Source organism: Mirounga angustirostris, unplaced genomic scaffold, assembly GCF_029215605.1.
Source record: "Mirounga angustirostris isolate CCGP_5_RB_7025 unplaced genomic scaffold, mMirAng1.0.hap1 SCAF_16, whole genome shotgun sequence".
Classification (NCBI taxonomy): domain Eukaryota; kingdom Metazoa; phylum Chordata; class Mammalia; order Carnivora; family Phocidae; genus Mirounga; species Mirounga angustirostris.
The window spans coordinates 12931518-12946202 of NW_026991724.1; the positions used below are offsets into that span (position 1 = coordinate 12931518).

Consider the following 14685-nt stretch of genomic DNA (forward strand, 5'->3'; position numbering starts at 1 on the left):
GGTTGATTAGATTCAGATTTAATGTTTTTGTGGGGGACAATGTTTTATAAGTGGGCTCTTTACTTTCTGTTACATCACATCAGGAGGCACATGTAATGTCTGGTTATCCTACTTTTAGTGGTGTTAGAATGTTTGTATCTGTTTTAAATTATCTGCTCCCTGTCAACCTTTTACCTAGTAGCAGCAATCAATGCCCATTGCCTAGATTGATTATGTCATTAGGGATTGAGAAATGATGATTTTCTATTTCACTCTTCATTTCATAAGCTGGAACTTTTCTCTAAAGACAAAATTTGCTTACCCCAAAATACAGTTCATACAGGGAAAGGATAAATACTTTGTTTTTTCCCCTTTGTTCATCTATTTTCACAGTAAGGAGTTGGTGCCACAGCAATCTCAAGTGGAGACTGATGAAGTAATTTTTTTATAACATTATGAACGTGAAAATTTTTATATATTTGTGCTTCAAACTCTTATGGTCTTTTCATTTTTGGATGCTAAATTGCCTCATTTTAGATGAGTAGGAGTTCCCTTTTGAAGTTAGTTCCTTTGTCCTTTTAACATGACCCTGTTATCTTTGGGTGCTTCCTTCTGATACAACAGAGTGCCCCTGTATATGCCTGGAATATTCTTGCCCTAGACCTGAAGTAGCTGTTTCTCTTAAGAGTCTTAATCTCTTTAGGAGAAATGGCATTTAGAGACCACAACAGGCCTTGTTTATTTTAACTATGCATGTATCTTTTTTTTTTAAATATTTATTTATTTATTTTAGAAAGAGTGCATGCATGAGTTGGGAGAGAGGCAGAGGGAAAGAATCTTGTAGCAGGCTCCCCACTGAGCATGGAGCTTGATGCGGGACTTCATCCCACGACCCATGAGATCATGACCTGAGCCAAAACTAAGTAGGACGGACGTTCAGCTGACTGAGCCACCCAGGCACCCCTTAACTATGCATGCATCTTTTTTTTTTTTAAAGATTTTATTTATTTATTTGACAGAGATAAAGGGAGAGAGGGAACACAAGCAGAGGAGTGGGAGAGGGAGAAGTAGGCTTCCCGCTGAGCAGGAAGCCCAATGTGGGGATCGATCCCAGAACCCTGGGATCGTGACCTGAGCCGAAGGCAGACGCTTAACAACTGAGCCACCCAGGTGCCCCACTATGCATGTATCTTAAAATTTAAAATTATAAAGAAGAGTTTAACATGCATGGTAGAAAGAATTTTAACGTATATGTAGTGAAAAATAAGAGCTTTTCACTTAGTAAATGCTCAGTAACTATTTGAGTTGAGTGAGTGATTTAGTGAGAGTGAATGAGTGGCTGGCTGATTATTAGGATATTCTTTAAACCCCCAAGTCATTTCCTTCCACCTGTTCTGAACTTACATATTCTGTGAAGTAGCCAAGGGAGCTACCATTAGGAGTAGGCTTCACCCACTCTTTTCCTTTTTATTAGAATGGTGTGCTGCTAAGAACTGTCCTGGACCCTGTCACTGGGGATCTGTCTGACACCCGCACTAGGTACCTGGGGTCCCGTCCTGTGAAACTCTTTCGTGTCCGGATGCAAGGCCAGGAGGCAGTAAGTAATGAAAGGGGGGCAGGCAGCATGTTTGGACATTAGTGGCATCAGCTGAGAAAAGTTCCTTTGGCATAAGCTTTGCTTTCATTAATTCACCCCTATATAGTTAGTTTGATATTAGCTCTCTCTTAATTAGCTTCTTTCCTATGGGAAGTCTGGGGTCCCTTAATCCAGAGCTTTCCATGGCACTGAGCTATGTTTTGGTTATGGGTGGAATAGGATATCAATCTGTTCAGCTCTAGGCTGGGCAAATGGAGCAGACTGAGAGGTAGCTAGAAACCTTCTATCTAGGGTACCACTACCATGAGCAACCTTATATCAATACCAGGGTTTACTGGGTAATGTGAAAGAGGTTGGGAAACATTGTGTCCTTTGTAGCTAAGAATGTTACTGTTGCTGGGTGCTGTGCTAGTTCTTTACTTGTTACTGCATTTAATTCTTGAAACCGTCCGGGCTTGTTATAGTATTCCCATTTTACACATATGGAAATTGAGGCTTAGAGAGATTGAGTGATTAGGTCATAAACTGAGCCACCCAGGCGTTCCTGGTTCTCTTTTCTTAAGGTAGTCTTTTAGGTTTCTAAAATTCCTTGGGATATTGTGCACACGGAAATTTGCAGATAAGGTCTGTGGTTAACATTCTATGTTTGTCTTTTTCCTAAACCTATTGGAATGTTTTTCTTTCCTCAGGTGTTGGCCATGTCAAGCCGATCCTGGTTGAGCTATTCCTACCAGTCTCGTTTCCATCTCACTCCCTTGTCTTATGAGACCCTGGAGTTCGCATCTGGCTTCGCCTCTGAACAGTGTCCTGAGGGCATTGTGGCCATCTCCACCAATACCCTGAGGTGAGAGTCCCACGGTTCAAGCTCAGTGGGAATCCTTTCTGCCAACGACTGGGATTGTGGTTTTGCCAGAGTGTTGGAAGAAGTTAACGAAGTGATGGCAGAGAGCCGACTCTTCACCACGGCACTAGAGTGTTGCAACTGAAACATTCATTTGGCTCAGGATTTTAAGTACCTGGTAGCCAAGTTTCGGTGTTTGGAGTTTTAGCTTCTGTTTAGATTTTCAGGGCCAAGTTTTAATATACTCAGCAGTACAGTTTAGTTTCCTTGAGATTAAAGCGTCTTGTTTTCCAAGGCAGTACTGTTAGATTAGTTTTAGAGCAGGCAGGCATTGGATCACTGGTAACTTTTTCTCATCTGGTCCTGTCATTTACAGTGTTAGGTCTTCCAATTTTAACCTCAGTATAAATTATTTAGGCCTTTTGCAAATTGACAGACTGTTATTTATGCTGATTATGTTGGAGTGAGCACTGTTATATTGCAAGATGGCTAGTCAGTTTGAAAAATAAGCTATTCAGTTTAACTTTCTCAAGTTTGGGGTTTCATTTTTTCTTTTTTCATCTTTTAATGCCACCTGTGTACATGTCCTGGTCGTAACTCTTGGCTATTCATAAGAGGAACCTTATCAAGAGGAACTATATAGGGGCGCCTGGGTGGCTCAGTCGTTAAGCGTCTGCCTTCGGCTCAGGTCATGATCCCAGCGTCCTGGGGTCGAGCCCCACATCGGGCTCTCTGCTCTGCGGGAAGCCTGCTTCTCCCTCTCCCACTCCCCCTGCTTGTGTTCCCTCTCTCGCTGTGTCTCTCTGTCAAATAAATAGATAAAATCTTTAAAAAAAAAAAAAAAAGGAACTATATAGTCTCTTGTTAAATGGATGACTTACCAAGTGAACTCCCAGATTTCTGTGCAGCATCTTTCAGGATCTTTTAAGTCATTGTTCTCTCTCTCTCTAACCTTCACACCTTCATGTACCTTCTGTTCCAGCAGAATTGCTCTCGCCTCATGTTTTTTTTTTTCTCTGTACCCTGGCATGCTTCCCACACACATCTCTGCCAGACCTTGCCTCATTCATGGACATTCTCATTATTTATGGGTGCTCCCTCTCTTCCGAATTCATATAAATGTGGACACACCCACAGATTTTTTCACTTTTGTAGCAGTAGAGCATTTCCTCCCCAGAACACAATCTTTCAGGGAAAGCCACTGTGTGAAGTAGTTAACAGCAGAACTCTTGGAAACAACAGCATTTAGAGTCCTTACTGTCAGAACTATGGACCATTTTGATAAGAGTTTCTAGATCCTGAGTGAGTGATGTATTAATTCCCTGCCTTTCCCCCCATAGGATTTTAGCGTTGGAGAAGCTAGGTGCTGTCTTCAATCAAGTAGCATTTCCACTGCAGTACACACCCAGGAAATTTGTCATTCACCCTGAGAGTAACAACCTTATCATCATTGAGACTGACCACAATGCCTACACTGAGGCAACAAAAGCTCAGAGGAAGCAGCAAATGGCAGAGGTAATGAGACTGACCTTCAGGGTTTAGTTAAAAGGCATTCATGTGAAATTTTCTTGAAAAGTTTAAACTCGTGTAATTGCTGATTATATTCTTTGTTGCTTTAAAAAAGACCCAGGTTCTTGTCAGGTCCTTTAAGCAGAGCCCTTTGCCTGAATCCTTGGTTTTAGAGGTTTTTTTGTGACGCGGGACTAATACACTGACCTGGGTTTATTCAGTACTCAGCTTTCCTTCTGGAACAGAGTTCTTCAATCCTTGAGCTTCCTAAACAGTCTGTGTATGTGTTTCCTGGGTTCAGGCCCAAAGGAGACAGCTTTCAACTCTTTCCAGAAATCATTTCCCAGCAAAAAAACAAATAGCTCCCACCATGTAAAACTGTATCTGGCCTGGAAGAGATGAGACAAGGAGTCGTAGTAAGGGAAATCAGAGGGGGTAGGTAGGAAAGTGGTGTTTTCGTTTTATGTATCTCAGGCTATGTGCCATGTATTTGCCACAGTCCGATGTTAGATTTTTTGGCATTAAAGAACGGAGTACCTGGTTTCCCCTTTAGTGGTTTCCCTCTTCCCCTTGTCTGTACACTACTCCCTTTAATCTTCATTTCGGGAACTCTGGTTTTGGCCCGCAGACTTTGCTACTTATATGATAATGAAGTCCCCCTGGAGGTGTTGCGCTACTTGTCGCTTCTCACCCACCACCCACCTCTGAATATATCATCTCTTCCGTTTTTTTGTGTGATTTTGTTTTTTTATTTAGGAAATGGTAGAAGCAGCAGGGGAGGATGAGCGGGAGCTCGCTGCAGAGATGGCAGCAGCATTCCTCAATGAAAACCTCCCTGAGTCCATTTTCGGAGCTCCTAAGGCTGGCAATGGGCAATGGGCCTCTGTGATCCGCGTGATGAATCCTATTCAAGGGAACACGCTGGATCTTGTCCAGCTAGAACAGAATGAGGCCGCATTTAGGTAAGGAGCTCAGGACATCCAGGGTTTTGAGGGCTGGAATGGGAATTCTCTGTGCTGTAACTACTGCCTGATTCCTCTTTCTTTCCCTGTTTGCAGTGTGGCCGTGTGCAGGTTCTCCAACACTGGTGATGATTGGTATGTGTTGGTGGGCGTGGCCAAAGACCTGATCCTCAACCCCAGGTCTGTAGCAGGGGGCTTTGTCTATACCTACAAGCTCGTGAACAATGGGGAAAAACTGGAGTTTTTGCACAAGGTAGGAACCAGCCATTGGTTCTCCTGGATCTTAGGTCCTACTGGACTCTCTCACTTCTGCTTAAGTTGTGGGTCAGGTCTTCTAGTGACCATTTTGGGAGCCAGATTGATTATGTTCCATCTGTTGGTGGCACACAGAAAATCCTGGGGCTTTCATGCTGCAGTGAAGCTCTACTGCCTGGGAGTCCCACAGGAGGCCTGCGTGCTAACCAGCCACAGTGGTGACGTAGGTGTATGCAGAATTGGCCCCTGGTAGCCAATTTGTAACCAAAATCCAACAGTTCTTTTTTATTTTTTTATTTTTTAAAAATCCAATAGTTCTAAAGAATTAATATTCTCTGGAGAATTAGCATTTAATGGATACACTTTCCCTTTGGAAAAATGGAAAAGTTCTCGGGATGGGTGGTGGTGATGGTTGCACAACACTGAAAATGTTTGATGCCACTGAATTGTATACTTAAAAATGCTTAAAATGAAAAAAAAAATGCTTAAAATGGTAAGCTTTATATGTATTTTATCACAATTTTTAAATTAAGGGGGATAAAAGTCCTGTTCTTGTTCCACACGGACAGCACACGCATGTAGCTCCTTCAGCCTTCCACAGGGGAGTGTCCTCTAGGAAGGAATTACTCATTTCTTTGTGCTAAACTCCTTGTATCTCCCTTACAACTAAGATGTCACTTGTCACTAGCACTCCTTTCCCATCCCTCCACAAGCAGCAGTCACTTCTCCAACATTGAGGCTTCACTGTTCATGGCAACAGTTGAATTATCACAGGCTCTGAAACCACATTCATTGGGCGTCAGGGCTTCCTTTCACATGTGGCACTGATCTGTTTGCTAAGTGACGTGCAGTGTGTGCGACCTGTTCATAGAGACTGTTGTATGTGTGGTTTATTTCTCTGATGAGCCAAAGGTGATTACTCATTGTCTGTCTTGTAAAAACATTTTGGGTCAGGAGGGTGGGGCTAGCATTTGGCTGGTGTTCTCATAGCTGCATTGGCTGTTTTTCTTCTCACAGACTCCAGTGGAAGAGGTCCCTGCTGCCATTGCCCCATTCCAGGGGAGGGTGTTGATTGGTGTGGGGAAGCTTCTGCGAGTTTATGATCTGGGGAAGAAGAAGTTACTCCGAAAGTGTGAGAACAAGGTAAATATGCTGGTACAGGGCCTCAGAACTAGCTAGTGAGGAAGGAGGAAACATTGGCGGTATGATAGACAGTAACTTAAAATTCTATGACTTTTTAGGACCTTGTAGTTCCTCAGTTCCAGGCTTAGAATTAATTAGGCCTTTGAGACTTGAGAAGGACAGAAGTTAGGTGGGTTTCTTGACTTCTTCAAACTAAGAACCAGATTCTGTCCTGTTTGCTACTACAGAGTATTTAACTGTGAGAATTGAGCATACATATCCACTGTATTAAAACCAGTTAGCTCTTTTTCCATCTTTTAGGAATTTATTGACTGCCATTCTGTAGTTCCTATATATACATTACAGTCAGGGGAAGCTGGACTTTCTCTGGGTTCTGAATTTCAAGGCTATACCCATTGATGTCCTTGTTTTTCCCCAGCATATTGCCAATTACATCTCTGGGATCCAGACTATTGGACACAGGGTAATTGTGTCTGATGTCCAAGAAAGTTTCATCTGGGTTCGATACAAGCGTAATGAGAACCAGCTTATCATTTTCGCCGATGATACTTACCCACGATGGGTCACTACAGCTAGCCTCCTGGACTATGATACTGTGGCTGGGGCAGACAAGTTTGGCAACATTTGTGTGGTGAGTTGATGTTTACATGGGTTACACTGATGTGTATGTAGGAAAGCTGGCTATTTTCGGTGGTAAAGTCAAGGACCCAGGACTATGATCTCTAATATGGAAATTGAAAATAGGTATAAAATTCAATCCTAGTAAGGCCAGTTCTAAAAAGGAAACTTTGTGTTCTTTAAGCCCTCTTTTTTTTTTTTTTTTTTAAAGATTTTACTTATTTTTGAGAGAGAGAGCATGAGCAGGCCGGGGGTGGGGGGAGGGGCAGAAGGAGAGGGAGAAGCATACTCCCCCATGAGCTGGGAGCCCGATGTGGGACTTGATCCAGGACCCTAAGATTATGACCTGAGCTGAAGTCAGACGTTTAACCAACTGAGCCACCCAGGTGCCCTCTTATCAGTCTTTATTTTTATTTTTTAAAGATTTTATTATTACTATTTTTTAATATTCTCTACACCCAACATGGGGCTCAAACTCACAACCCTGAGATCAAGAGTTGCGTACTCTACTGAGCCAGCCAGGCACCCCATTCTTATCAGTCTTTTAGTCTGGTCCATCTCCCTCCTTATGGAATATGATTTAATAGTGATGATAGGTTTCACTTGAGCTAATGAGTAATATTTATTTTTACTTTTGCAAGAATTTTGGCTTCTCTTTCTAAGCCCAGTTTGACTTCTTTTGTTTATGTTCTATAGCCTTTGTTTTGTCCTTGCTCATGGGTTGAATCTCTTGAGGTTGTCACTTAGACACCAGGTTGTAGGAGACAGGCTCACGCCTCTGCCGAAGGTCGTGTCCAGGCTTGCTTTTGTCAAGGATCAGGGGCAAACATGTTGCTTGGTGATGCAGGTGAGTTGGTGCATGACCCAGCCCTGTGACTTATGTCACTTCCTTGTAGGTGAGGCTCCCACCTAATACCAATGATGAAGTGGATGAGGATCCCACAGGAAACAAAGCCCTGTGGGACCGGGGCTTGCTCAACGGGGCCTCTCAGAAGGTAAGATTGCAGAAGGGACCCCGAAGGAGAGGTGCCAGCCTTCAGGGTACATTCCCCATGACCCACATTGAGGGAACTTTTTTTTTTTTGTAAAGATTTTATTTATTTATTTGACAGAGAGAGAGACAGAGAGGGAACACAAGCAGGGGGAGTGGGAGAGGGAGAAGAAGGGTTCCCGCTGAGCAGGGAGCCTGATGTGGGGCTCGATCCCAGGACCCCAGGATCATGACCTGAGCCGAAGGCAGGCGCTCAACGACTGAGCCACCCAGGCACCCCAAGGGAACATTTTTTTAGTCAGCTACCTGCAGTGCACATGATTATGCTGAGTACTCTCCTGCACATGGAAATCCTTTCATAGCCTCTGATGGGTAGATGCTGGGCTTGATGTACAATGACCAAGTCACCATTCCATTTTTATCACTACAAAATGGAATTTTTCCAAGACATTTTAGCAGTGACTAGAGCATAGTGTGTTCCTTGGAAAAAATTGTTGCACAGGGTCATTCCTGGTACTAACCAGCTCTTTTCTGAGGGGTTGTTCTGGGCTCTTTACTTTTCTCCTGTAGGCATATGCTTCTGTAGTAGAGAAACTCTGGACTTTTAAAATAGATATGTTTTAGAGAGCAAGTCTATGATTGCTGCCTTTTTTCTTTCTTTCTTTTTTTTTTTTTTTTTTAAGATTTTATTTATTCATTTGTCAGAGAGAGCTCACAAGCAGGGGGAGCGGCAGGCAGAGGGAGAAGCAGGCTCCCTGCGGAGCAAGGAGCCCAGTGTGGGACTTACCAGAAATGATCTAACTTCAGCATTGTGAGGACATTAATCTCAAGTAAATGTTAAGAACATTCTGAAGTATTTTTAAATGTTAGTATTGTTTGTATTTAAAAGAAGGTGAAATCTGCCCTTTGGAGGTACTGCTTGCTCTTGGGAATCTAGAACAGGTCCGGAGGGCACACATAGTTACTAGTCTGTTTTCAACTTACAGGCAGAGGTGATCATGAACTACCATGTGGGCGAGACAGTGCTGTCATTACAGAAGACCACACTGATCCCTGGAGGCTCAGAATCACTGGTCTATACCACCTTGTCAGGAGGAATTGGAATCCTTGTCCCATTCACATCCCATGAGGTGAAATCTCCCATACTCTTCTGGCCTTTGCCTTCACAGGGTTGTTTCTTGGTGCTAAATCAGCCTAAGAGGGCAAATCTTTTGTCCCCACATGTAGCTAGGGATGTTCTGGAAATTTTATAAGGTGACAGAAGTACCTGGGAAGATAGGAATCCTGTTCCCCCCACCCAAGCCATTTGTTTTTATACTGTACCAGGGTTTGGTTTAGTTCTTTTTTAAAGATTTATTTATTTATTTTAGAGAGAGAGCAGGGGAAGGGGCAGAGGGAGAGGGAAAGAGAATCCTCAAGCAGACACTCTACTGAGCACGGGGCCCAACATGGGGCTTGATCCGAGGACCCTGAGGTCATTACCTGAGCCGAAGTCAAGAGTCTGACACTTAAGCAACCTAGCCGCCCAGGCACCCTGGGTCTGGTTCAGTTCTGGTGTGGGTATAGGATTAGTTAGAGGCCAAAGCCCCAGAATCACACCCCACGGACTAGGAATGATGATCATTACAGTGATGTAGACTGTGTACTTCCTGCCTCCTCAAGTCAACTCTAGGATTGGCTGAATTGGGTTATGTTATTCCAGCAAAGGAAGCTGGGATCAGGAATCTGACTTCACAAATCAGTCTTTACATGTGGTGTTCTCTTGTGTTTTGCAAATACAGGTGGGGTTTCTTTCAGGTTTTAGGTATCTTGTAGCAGGAAAACCTGTGGTTGTCAGAGGAGCAGTTGGATAGTTAACATCTTTTTGGATGGTAAAAAAAAATCAATGGTTTGTCTGTTCATTGTGCTTCTGGAAACCGTAGACTAGTAGTTGAAATCCCTTTTTTCTTTTAGTGACAGATTTTTTTGTTCTTCTACCAGGACCATGACTTCTTCCAACATGTAGAAATGCACCTACGGTCTGAGCATCCCCCTCTCTGTGGGCGAGACCACCTCAGCTTTCGTTCCTATTACTTCCCTGTTAAGGTTTGTCTTTGTTGGAAATCTGGGTTGAAAGGGGGGATCCTCGCCCCATGTAACTTGTCTTTTCTGTGGCCCTCCCTCCCTTAAAAATCAGAACAGTCCTGAATGAAGGAGAATCAAAGGAGTGGATTGATGGAGGCAGTAATGGGGCGGGGGGGGGGGGGGGGGAGAGGAATGGCTGGTGATATTCAGGGACCTCTTCCCCCGGAGCAGACCACAGCCAGAGAAGAGGCTTCACCCAGTTTTGCTACTCTGAAAACGGGACACTAAGGATGAACTTAGAGTAGTGTTCCTGGCTCTGTAAATGGTTCAGATATCTGAGAGAATAAAAGCCTTTCTTGCAGCTGCTTTACCATGTGGCACTTTCTTTAAGCATTTGACCTATTTCTTCCTCACTTTTCTGTGTCTTAGAATGTGATAGATGGAGATCTCTGTGAGCAGTTCAACTCCATGGAGCCCAACAAACAGAAGAACGTCTCTGAAGAACTGGACCGAACCCCACCTGAGGTGTCCAAGAAGCTTGAGGACATCCGGACCCGCTATGCCTTCTGAGCCCTTTCTTTTCCTGTGGGACCTGTGTCAGAGACTCTGTTATGTTTCCCCCACCACATGACTCTGAACCCATATGGCAGAAGGGTGGCTGGATAATTAAGACTTTGTAATATTAAAGCTAGTAGGTCTTTCCTATCCACTCTTTCCCTGGACTGACTGGTTCCCCCTAAAATTGGCACTGAAATTTGCTATGCTTCTTTCTGACTAGTACATAATACATTGATCCCAGGTTCTGGTGTGTAATAAGATGTTCCCTCTTCCCCAAAGCTTTCCCTGCATTGATATTTCTGGCTCTCTTGTCTACTTTTGTATACACCCTTAGTTTTTAACTGGTTTTCCTGTAAATATAGTTTTGTACAATGTTACCTGTGTGGGAGGGAGGGAGGCAAGCTGAGGTGGGGACCAGGTTGAATATAGTATAACTCCTGAGTTCTGCCACTCTGGAATCTAACCAGAAATACAAATCTAGTTTTAACGGTGGCTTGTGTCCATGTGTCTTTTCTGGGGGTGGGAATTTAGGTGGGAAATTTGAGCCTGAGTTAGAGCAGGAAGAATGGAGTATCCTTCCTTCCTTCCAGCTACCTGTTTGTATTTCTGGCACCTTGTGGCCTCACACTCCCAGCTCTGGGGTGGTTTTTTGGCTTCCTCTAGTTCTTTTTGCTATGCAGATGAAGCTTGGGCTCAATAATAACCATGTGGTCAGTCACGCTTTTTCCCATTGGATATCGAGGAATGGTGGCTGATTTCTTCTCCCCTGTTTTAGCTTCTTTCTACTTTGAGGTCTTAGAGTGAAGGATTTGGCATGCATTCCAGTTGGGTGGTCTCTTAACAGATGCTCCCTTTACTTCTACAGCTCCTGAAATGATCGTTTGCCATATGACTCGTAGGAAGGATCAGTAAGTACAGAAGAACCCAGATACTAACCTGCCCTTGGGAACAGAGTATATGTGGTCCTTATTTAAAGGCTCATGGGTAACCGTTGGGGGGCGGGGGAGAGGGGGAGTCCTGTCTGCAGTGGACATCTTAGGCAAGCTCTGGAGGGCCTTTGGAGTATGAGGAGGCAGCACAGGTAGCCTCTCAGCTGCAAGTGTCCACACCTGAAAAGGCAGCCTTAATCTTCCAGGCAGTTCCCCAGTTTCACTGAATTTGGAGAGACCTGAGCTCACTGCTGTTCTCAGTCTTTCACAGAGTAAAACATTCTTTCATGTGCATAGGCTCAGCCACTTCCATGAGCAGATTCTCTGTGGCCAGCACTGGGTTAGAATCAGGAATGGAGGTGATTAGACACAACCTTTGCCCTGAGCAGCCCACAGTCCAATGTAGAGAGGGTTCCTCACGCTGCGTTATCTCTAATCATGACTAGGTTTTAGAGCAGCCAGCAGAGATCCAGGTTTTGCTAGGAATTGAATCTCTAGATAACACTTTCTCAGTTATCTCACTGATCACATAGCAGATGACACTTTTGAATTATATTTTCATGGCCTAATTGTAGGGCTCATTTTTTCTGTGGCCCCTACCTAAACCCATTCCATTTAGTCTGTCAGGTTGTCTGATGTTGACATGTAGTAGTCTGGGAAACTTTGCATAGATGCTTGAGTAGTGGCCCCTTGTGCCCAGTTTTCTCCTGAAGTACATCTTCCTGTAGTCATAGGGGGTTTGTGTAAGAAAGGAAAACTTGATCTCTCTGTAGAATTAGGATTTTTTTGGGGGGTGGCACAGACAGCAGTTTATTAGTTACAAAATCATAGCCAAGGGGAAAAGAACACTGCATGCCATGCAAGGCCACATGGGGGTTGCACTTAACCAAGTAAACTGGGGGCTTTGGGAGGGAGGCAGCCTTTAGAATATCAAGAAGGTGGGCTGCCTCCTGCTTCCTGTGGGAAGGTGTGATTGTGATTGGCTTGTTCGAATAAATCCATAGGCTGACATGAACTGAAACCTGCTGCCTAGAAATGAGCAGGAATGGTATAGTCCTTTGATAAGGAGGGTTTAGGTTTAGGGTAGGGAACCTTATCCATAAGGGCAGAGTTGGGAGGGAAACTTGTAATTAGGCCATTTGAAGCCTTTTTGATTTTATAGCATATAATATTGAATCTTAATTTTAGATCTTTTACCACAGCTGGGAATGTGTGGTCATCTGAGTATTGCCCCACTGGAGAGCTACAGGTAGGCCAGGCAAAGGTTTCATATTATGATATTCCTTTCCCATTCCTCTAACCCAAAGCCCAGGAAAAATGATAACAAACTCCGTGGATTGTCACAGAAATGTGGGTGCATATTGCAAAAGGTTAACTGGTAGATGACAGCAAATCATGAGCTAATAATATTCTGAGCATTGTACTAATAATAAGCACAGTAAGAAATTCACCGGGCCTGCTCAGTTGAACTTAATAGCCTAGTAGGGAGAAAAAGCTTTGACGTGTGAAACAATCAAAATGTGTTTATAGTAGAAAGAGCTATAGTCAGGCAATCTGGTTTGGCCAGGTAACAGCTGAGTGAATTTGGGAAAGCCATTTTTTTTTTTTTTTTTTAAAGATTTTATTTATTTATTTGACAGAGAGGTACAGCGAGAGAAGGAACACAAGCAGGGGGAGCGGGAGAGGGAGAAGCAGGCTTCCCGCTGAGCAGGGAGCCTGATGTGGGGCTCGATCCCAGGACCCTGAGATCATGACCTGAGCCGAAGGCAGACGCTTAATGACTGAGCCACCCAGGCACCCCATGGAAAGCCATTTAAAACTTATGAGCCTTGGTTCCCCCATCTGTAGAAGGTAAAGGGAGAGCTGTCATATAAGCTACATGTAAGTCCCTTAATGTGTTGCTCAGCCTTACTTGAGACAGCATCTTGGTTCCTAAGGGTCCCTACATTTACCAAAAAAGTGACCCTATGTCTTCAGGGAGTACAAATTTGTTTGTATGTTTTTTTTTTCTCTCAAATTTCCCTAATCATGAAAATCATCCCTTAAGCCACTCAATAGAGATTCCTGGGCACTTTGCCCCTAAAGATTCTGAAATGCTAAGTCTGGAATGGGAACTTGCAAACAAGTCTAGACATGAACTCACAGGCCTGAATTCAGTCAAGTCTTTGCCTCTGTGACATTGGTAAGGCAGGTTGGCGTCACCCTAATATGGAGATAAACAGGGTTGGTGTGAGAATAAAATGAGGGCATATACCTAAAATACCCAGTATCCAGCTCAGCACATGGTGGGAGCTTATTGAGCCAAACCGAGTTCTTAATGTATTTGGGACTTAGGTCAGGAAGAGACAGTGAAGTCTTCCATTTTCCTTCTGGAGTCTCCTTCCCTCCCCACCCAGTACGCAGGTTATGATGTTTTCTTTTCCCCTTACACTGCTTTACCTTTGGTGTGTCTGTTGACTTGATCACATTCTCTGTTGATGTACCCAAAAGGTTGCTAGATAAGATAGAGTGGTGAGGGATATACAGATAACATTTCAGCTCTGTTAACTGAGGAGACTTCTCTGGACTTGATTTCTCTACCAGAATTTTAACAGCTGGAAAGATTTTTTTTTTCTATGCATTTTTTTATTATGTTAATTACCATACATTACATCATTAGTTTTTGATGTAGTGTTCCATGATTCATTGTGCATAACACCCAGTGCTCCATGCAGAACGTGCCCTCTTTAATACCCATCATGAGGCTAACCCATCCTCCCACCCCCTCCCCTCTAGAACCCTCAGTTTGTTTCTCAGAGTCCATAGTCTCTCATGGTTCATCTCCCCCTCCGATTTCCCCCCTTCATCCTTCCCCTCCTGCTATCTTCTTCTTTTTATCCCCCCAGCTTTGAGGTATAATTGACATAAATCACTGTATAAGTTTAAAGTGTACAGCACAATGGTTTGGCTTATGTATATATATTGTGAAATGATTACATTCACCCTCTCAGAGATAGAATAAAAAGCAGCAAAAATACTTTTTTTCTCTTTGTGATGAGCACTTACGGTCTACTCTCTGAACAGCTTTCATATACATCACATAGCAGTGTTAACTATAGTCATGTTTTACATTACATCTCTAATACTTCCTATGGCTGGAAGTTGATACCTTTTGACCACCTTGCTCCAGCACCACTGCCACCCCTCCATTCCCGACTGCAGATCTCATCTCCTTTTTAGGAGTTTGATGTTTTTTTAGA

At 43.6% G+C, this 14685-nt stretch overlaps 1 protein-coding gene and 1 pseudogene across 2 annotated transcripts in view; both read left to right on the forward strand.

Annotated features, from left to right (window-relative positions):
- The window catches only part of SF3B3 (splicing factor 3b subunit 3), a 43730-nt gene extending 32721 nt beyond the window's left edge, over positions 1-11009 (forward strand). For both annotated transcript variants that reach the window (XM_045890761.3, XM_045890760.3), the window contains exons 16-26: positions 1454-1576; positions 2266-2420; positions 3758-3932; positions 4683-4888; positions 4985-5141; positions 6161-6286; positions 6705-6917; positions 7801-7899; positions 8882-9025; positions 9876-9980; positions 10389-11009. In XM_045890761.3, the coding sequence (XP_045746717.1) occupies positions 1454-1576; positions 2266-2420; positions 3758-3932; positions 4683-4888; positions 4985-5141; positions 6161-6286; positions 6705-6917; positions 7801-7899; positions 8882-9025; positions 9876-9980; positions 10389-10529 (1644 nt within the window). In that variant the 3' untranslated portion in view covers positions 10530-11009. The remainder of the gene's footprint in view (positions 1-1453; positions 1577-2265; positions 2421-3757; positions 3933-4682; positions 4889-4984; positions 5142-6160; positions 6287-6704; positions 6918-7800; positions 7900-8881; positions 9026-9875; positions 9981-10388) is intronic.
- A 362-nt stretch (positions 11010-11371) lies between these two features.
- The window catches only part of LOC123855284 (dnaJ homolog subfamily C member 7-like), a 54141-nt pseudogene continuing 50827 nt past the window's right edge, over positions 11372-14685 (forward strand).